This window comes from Camellia sinensis, chromosome 2 (assembly GCF_055761805.1).
Source record: "Camellia sinensis isolate YWXY chromosome 2, ASM5576180v1, whole genome shotgun sequence".
NCBI classification, from domain to species: Eukaryota; Viridiplantae; Streptophyta; class Magnoliopsida; order Ericales; family Theaceae; genus Camellia; species Camellia sinensis.
This window is the reverse complement of record NC_138962.1, coordinates 39,303,933-39,311,653: the sequence shown is the minus strand read 5'-3', so window position 1 is coordinate 39,311,653 and position 7,721 is coordinate 39,303,933. Positions and strand designations below refer to the sequence as shown.

The 7,721-nt window shown below is 32.1% G+C and overlaps 2 protein-coding genes across 2 annotated transcripts; one reads left to right on the top strand and one right to left on the bottom strand.

Moving 5' to 3' along the window:
• Positions 1-517: 517 nt before the first annotated feature.
• On the top strand, positions 518-1,283 carry LOC114302248 (pathogenesis-related leaf protein 6). Its single transcript, XM_028247243.2, has one exon. It carries the CDS (start codon positions 571-573, stop codon positions 1,057-1,059), a length of 489 nt encoding a protein of 162 aa, XP_028103044.2. The 5' UTR covers positions 518-570; the 3' UTR covers positions 1,060-1,283.
• Positions 1,284-4,525: 3,242 nt separating this feature from the next.
• LOC114301948 (putative xyloglucan endotransglucosylase/hydrolase protein 10) lies at positions 4,526-7,141 on the bottom strand. The gene is made up of 4 exons (XM_028246912.2): positions 6,888-7,141; positions 6,692-6,792; positions 5,477-5,673; positions 4,526-5,113 (listed from the first exon to the last, which is right to left on the bottom strand). Exons 1-4 carry the CDS (start codon positions 7,078-7,080, stop codon positions 4,708-4,710), a joined length of 897 nt encoding a protein of 298 aa, XP_028102713.2. The 5' UTR covers positions 7,081-7,141; the 3' UTR covers positions 4,526-4,707.
• Between the last annotated feature and the right edge of the window lie 580 nt (positions 7,142-7,721).

Sequence of the window (7,721 nt, the reverse complement as noted above, 5' to 3'; positions counted from 1 at the left end):
CATTTATCTCCCGAGTAATATAGCTGAGTCTACATTCCCAATTTTTGTCCTAAACCCTCCGAATTTGCAAGACCAGATTATTGGTTGGTCTTGGAATATTACTCCACATTGAAGAATAAGTGTCCTGTTATCTCCTAAAAAGAGACCAAAAAAGATGGTGGGTTTCAATGTTTCAACCAATAAAAATCAAGTTTGAATACCATATCAGCATGCCCCAGGAACAATGAATAATTTTCCCGCATTCAATCTTCATTTTTTTAATTATTTCATTTTGGTCTCTAAATTATGCAATCTATTACACTTAGTTCCTGATGTCAATGTCATTCAAAATTAGTAGGGATACTTTTGAAATTTTACATGAAATCTGAATAAAAATTAAAGTCACCATATACACACACGATCTCAAAATAGAAGGTTTCTGTCTAGGGGGAAGTGTGGATGACTATAGCTAATGGTTTCTCTTGTCCACATACTATTCAAAGTTAAATTTTCCTATAAATATCCCCCCAAACAAGCCTCATTTCTCATCAATTACTTGTGAAATCTTTGTATTCTAAACCAAAAGCCAAGATGGTGCTGTGTAAGCTTTCATTAGCTTTTGTATGTCTCTTGAGCTTAGCCTTGGTTCATCCTTCCTATGCCAAAAACTCACCACAAGACTACCTCAATGCCCACAACGCAGCTCGTGCCCAAGTGGGTGTTGGACCTATGACATGGGACAACAACATTGCCGCCTATGCACGAAGGTATGCTAATTTGAGGAAGCATGATTGCAATCTCATCCACTCCAATGGGCCTTATGGAGAGAACCTTGCTAAGGGTAGCGGTTCATTTACAGGTACCGACGGAGTGAACCTTTGGATAGGAGAGAAGCCTTACTATAACTACAACTCCAACTCATGTGTTAGGGGAAAAGATTGCTTGCATTATACCCAGGTGATATGGAGAAACTCGACCCGTCTTGGATGCGCTAGGGTTCAGTGTACCAATAACGATTGGTGGTTTGTGATCTGCAGCTATGATCCCCGAGGCAACTACATTGGACAACGTCCTTATTAGAGATTGGTGTACTTAATAATTGTATGCATGCTATTTATATATATTACTAGCATACATTTATAAATAAGCTTACAAATAATTAGCACAAAAATAAAACTAAGATGGGGGAGGTATGTTCCTATGTCATGGTTTTGAGTTAAAATAAGTGTAATTTTGGCTCTGTGCTTTGTTCTCTTTAATTGTTTGGTTTTTCTTTTGTTAAAGAGAGCTTATAATTTCATAAATCTGTCCTTTTATTGAAATGTTATAGCACTCATTGTACTAATTTTGTATGTGCATGAACGCTTTCCTGTAATTATTGTGAAGCTTTTTTTTTTTTTTGAGACAAAAAAATTTGGAAGCTAAAAAGGAGATTTGCAACAAAAAAATAAAAAAATAAAATAGTTGCGATGAAATAAATTTCAGGACATTTTCATTCATACTGTCATCATCCAAATTTTATTTATCATTAATAAACCATTTTAAGCATACTGTAAATAGAAAATGGATTCTCACCCGGTCATGCAAACAATTAGATTAATTTAATAATTGTAACAAAATAGTTGAAATCTTAAAAAAATAACAATCAGCATAATTTTGAAATAAGACTAATTTAATTTTTAAAAGATAAGCATGATAAAATCATATAACTAATATTGTTCAATCAATTTGATCTATGCACATGGACTAACAAAATGAACCAATTTGATTATGATTAATTTTTCGAATAATGTTGTGACAACCTTCTGCATTTGAAAATTTTACAAATTTTTTCTTAGTCACAGATAAATCCTCCTTCTGTTTTTTTTTTTTTTTCCTTCTTGTAATACAAACTAAATTTAGGGGCATGAAAAAAAAATCCTATTTTAATACAAGTAAAGGTGCCAATTAGGGATTAGGAAAACAAATTTAACTAAAAAAAAAAAATTATTAAAGATGAAAAAAAATGAAAATATACTGACTCAAATACCTGTATTATCAATTCTGAAATGAAAAGTTTATTATCGTTTTCTTTCATCTTTAGTGAACTTTTTTTTTAGTTAAATTTGTTTTGACTTTTTTAGGTGCATCTAATCTTGATGCATCTATAATGTAATAATGTTTATGAATAAATTTGAAAAAAAAGTTCACTAAACACTAAAAAAAAAAAAAAAATCAATTTTTCTTTTTTTGCATCCTTATTAAATTTTTTACATCACACATGGAGTTGATGTGTTGGAGATGTGTCGGATTTTGTTAGTTTTTTTAATGGAAGTTAGTCTAGGAGTGAAGTAGGAAGGATTGCAAACATAAATGGTCAAAGTGGGAAGAATTGCAAATATGAATGACCAAAGTGGGAAAAACCGAACTTAAAGGGTCAAAGTGAGAAGGATTGCAAACATGACGGGCCAAATTGAAAAAAAATCAAATTTAAAGGGCCAAAATGAGAGATTGATGAAACTTTAAGGGGGCAAAATGTAAGTTATCCAAAAAAAAAAAAGACAAATGCAAACATGTATGTAAATGCCCAAATTGAAATGGCCAATTTTATTTCGTGGTCCATCCATATATACCGAGTTAAGTGAGCATGCTTAGAATTTTGAAGTTCTCTTAAGGTCAAACTTGAGATGATAAAATTATTCCGATACTGGGCTAAGCTCAACATGAGATAATATTGTTGGAACAATCTTAGATCTGTGTAAAATAAATAACTTGAAACCAAATCAAACAAATAAGTGAGAAGGATTGCAAACATGATAGGCCAAATTGGAAAAAATCAAATTTAAAGGGCCAAAATGAGAGATGGATGAAACTTTAAGGGGGCAAAATGTAAGTTACCCAAAAAAAAAAAAAGACAAATGTAAACATGTATGTAAATGCCCAAATTGAAATGGCCAATTTTATTTCGTGGTCCATCCATATATACTGAGTTAAGTGAGCATGCTTAGAATTTTGAAGTTCTCTTAAGGTCAAACTTGAGATGATAAAATTATTCTGATACTGGGCTAAGCTCAACATGAAATAATTCTATTGGAACAATCTTTTGTGTAAAATAAATAACTTGAAACCAAATCAAACAAATAAAAATAAATTACTTACAGAATTTACTTACCGAAATGAATAAGTACAAAATTGATCAAGTCGAGTGTGTAACATTCTGTCCTTAAGGCAGATTCGCCCCGCTTCGGTGCTTACGGATAAATGGCTTCTATCTCTCAGGATGTAATGATCTATATACAGATTGTAGTAGCACTCCAAACAATCTGTATGACGAACTAGAACTTGTGTTCTATACTCTCAAAAATTTATCTAAAACTAATATGAAGAATAATGCAAAGAGAGAGCAAAACTAGGAAGAGAAAATGAATTTCTGGATGTATACAGCTGGAATGATCAAGTTGGTGACCATAGGATAGATCCGAACATATATGAATTTGAAATGAACAGGTATGGTTTGAAATTTTAATTGTTTGGTGCACTGTTTGAATCTGTTTGCTGGACTGCTGGAAATTGGACCGGACTGTTTGAACTTGCTGGATTGGAGGAGGCACTGTTTTTGGACAAAAAATTGAATTCAAATTTGGCGTAAAATTTGAATTAATTTCATTCAGAAAAAATAATTTTCCCACAATAAATTTTGGAAAAAAATTCAAAATAAATTGTGTCCAAAAAATTAATATTAGAACCGAATTGACCGACACCCAGCACGGTTCGGCCGAACGATGGTGCATGCGTGTGGTGGTTTAAGCCAAGGCTCACTTTGTTCATAACTCTCCCTTCTACAAACTTTGGGTGTCCCTTGGGGTCTAACCCAAGTATTTCTACTTAGAGCTTATATACCCACATAAGTTCACTTAAAGTTTCAATGTGGGACTATTATTTCAAAAAACCTACATTTTATACTTTAATTATCCATTCCACGAATCCGAAAATGATGTCAACTTCCCATTCACTCATAAATGATTTTGACGAACCGTGTGCACCGCGTAACTTGTCACGCGGCAAGGAACACATCACCTATTTGGACCCACACCAAAAGACGTGTGGGCCTCATTCAAATTTGAGCTCAAAGTTGATTCAAAATAAGCCTATAAAAAATCATAATTCCAACAATACATATGTTCATAATATGTGGTGGACCCAGGCCGGTTCGATTGATGACTGCCCCTTCTAACAGGTTATTTTATGAAAATGCCAAAAAAAATTGAAGCAGAGAAAATACAAAAATAGTTCTATTTTGCAATGGATTAAAACCCGTTTACACACTTTGGATTAAATACCAAAGTAGTAGAGAAAATGCCCGCCCATTGACACATGAATTGTTTAACCCGTTTACACATGAATTGACATTAGTGACTACTTATTAGACGATCATTAATTCGTATTTTTCTTTTATGAAGCCTGAAATCCTCAAGAATTAGACTGAGTTGCATATTCTCCATCTATAATGCAAACAAACAGCGGAAATATGACAATCTTGAATTTAAAATAGAGATACTTCACCAAATGAATTTTAAACCCTTTCCCATTCTTTCTAATGATTAACATTTTAGAGATAATACATGTTTGAAACTCATCGCCTATCTGATAATTAAAATATTTATACCTATTTAAGCCCTTAACAATCAATCATCAGGATGAAAAAAACAAAAAAAATGAGGAAAGAATGATTTTTTTTTTTTTTAATGATCAATACTTGGGAAGATAGCATTCCAAGGGAAGTTTGTTTTGGAATCTAACATTGTCTTGACAATAATCATATATGAGGTGGTACTTCCTAGCCCACTTGAATAACCTCCTCTGTGTCCCTGTTAGAGTGTTGAACCTCTCATTCTGCCACCAGTTAGTGGTAGAGTTGTCTTCCCCACAAGACTCTGCATCTCCATTCCACACACATGCATCAATTTTGTAGTTCTTGAATGAGGCTATGAATGGACCCTTTGACCAGTCAATCTTGTCGCGGCCACCTCTCGTTGCCCAGTTGTCGCCGTCCCATAGGCTGATTAAAAGTCTCATTGGCTGCCACTGTGGAAATGACACTCCCTTAGCTGTGTAGTTTCTATATGTTCTGATAGGAACCCAATCCACCATGAATCTGCAAGATCTTAAAAAATTAAAAATAATTAAAAAATGTACCACATAACTTGAGATTTAGGATATATGTATGTATATATATTCTGATCCTTCAGCCCTTGAATTCAATCACTTGAGTAATATTCAATTAATTCAAGTAGTTTAGCATTAGTAGTTTGTTAGATACATATCATCATTCATGATAACATTGAATATTAGTAGGATTGAGAATGAAGGATTTGAACTACTTTACATTACTTTAAGGTAAATAAAAACTGATATACTTCTAACAGAGTACATAAATGTTCTTTATCAATGTAATGTCACCTTTACCAAAAGTACTAAAAAAAAACTAGATGTGAAGTTTTCATCAAAACTGACTTACACAATTTGGTGAAGGTTCCATAAAATAGAGTAGGTATGGAAGTCCTTTGTTGGATCAAACCACAGATGAATTCTCTCTTCCCTATTTGCATTCCCATCAATAATAACATTGGTTTGGAGTATATATGGCTGTCCAATGACATTTCCAAGGAATTCAAAGTCCATCTCATTATCACCATTGGTTTGATTAGATTGGAGCTGCAACACCAAACACATGTTATAATTTATTTATTTATTTATTTTTAATATCCAAGACATTCCAAAGCGATCCATAACAAGCAAGCAAAAAGTTTGGGGAGTTATAAGCAGAAAAAAAAAAAAAATTAAAAATATATATAAAAATAATAATCTGAAAAGTTGTCAGAAAATAAAGTTTGGGTGTAATTAAAATTAAGTGGAAGTACAGATTATCCGTATTATTTGTCTCATCTTTTGTTTCATATTCATCATATATATTGTCATGCTATCAAAATTAATTGTTAGAAGAGAATGAGCCAGACAATAATACAAAGAGTAAGACAGATGTTCCCACACCATTTAATGTGATATGAGTCACATCTATAATGAATCTAATCTAGTCTACCTACTACATTTTTTTTTTATGTACTTTTGGAGTAACATTTTTTAGACTATGTAGCATTACTGAAAACTAAATATGGTGACACAATTTTATTTGGTTAATAAGACTGACGAAATGAATGGGGTGAGACTGACCTTGTCTCCCACCTAACTAACTACATAATTTTCATTTAGGTTCTGTTTGTTTTGATGTTTTACTCATTTTCTGTTGTTTGATTGAACAAAAACTAAGTAAAACATTTTTTAAAGAAAATATTTTTACATCATTTTCTCAAAATTGACTTACCTTTAAAATATCGTAAGTCAATTTTTATAAAATTGACTCTCGCTCACTATCTTTTCAGCACATTTAGCATTTTCAAATAAGTATCTTAACTCATTAAAAAGTCATAAATGACACTTTATTAAATCAAAATTTCTCTTTTAGGCAATAAAATATTTTTGTTTTAAATATCAACCAAATGCCGAAAAACAAAAATAAAAACATATTTTTTTGTGTAAAATATTTTATTGAAACAAACAAAACCTTAATCTTTTTAAATGTACATTGGTTAGTGATGCCACATAATATATATCAACGTTGCACTCAATAAATGAAAGATTAACATGAAAATGAAGAGAGGAAAAGTTTACTTACATAGAAGGCCACCACTGTGCCAGCTGAGTCACCTTCTATCAGCTTAATTTGCATGTTAAACTGACCAAATAGGAAAGTATCATTGGAGGCAAAGCCTGAGCCTGTAGAGAAGTTTCAAAGTCCAAAAATTAAGAGAATTAAACATTCAAGTGATTAGTAAAATTTGAAGTCTATGTAATTTTCTAGAGAAAGTTACCTGACTCATTGTCCAGCTTTAAGCTTCTCAATAAGCCATCTGCAGAAGTGTTTACATGGCTAGGAGACCACGTCACGAAGAAGTCCTTATCGAAATCTCCTTTTGATACAACAGAAGAAGCTTCTGAATTTTGAACCAAATGCATGGCAAGAACGCCGATAATGGCTATAAATCTCAGATATTTTTTCATCATTTGTGTTTTATTGAATTCAGATGAATGAATACAACATACATAATCAACATGCTTATAAGCTAGGTTTGTTTGTGTATATATATATAGGTATTGCAAGGTAGGGGTTGGAAGTGTGAAGAGAATTAATTAAGGTTGGTTTGGTTAAGCAAAATGATGTAATAAGAAAGCTTTAGAAGGAAGCAAAGGAATGTTTTAGCTAGCTGTAGCTTATAGTTGGCAAAGGAATGTTTTAGCTGTAGCATATACAGTTGGTAGGGTTTGTTCGGGTCCTCTTAGATCATTAGATAGGTGCTTTTTTTCAAAGTGTGTCTTTTGTTCGGAATATTTAACATCTAGTTAACCTTGGGTGGAAAAAAAAAAAAAAAAAAAACAAACAAAACAGAAAAAACAAACCAATAAATAGAAATTGTAAATCACACAAACAAAAATTCAAGATTATGTGATTCACCTTAAAATTAGAGTTACGCTGATTTCACTATCATTAGAAAGAGTTACAAAATGAAATTCAAAGATGATTTCCGGACAAGTGAGATTCTAATATGCTAGTAATTATTGCAGAGGATCTTGATATATTGTCTTTGATAGCAGCATAATTCATGTTATAACTATCATTTCTTCTACCTGATTACTCATTATTTCCT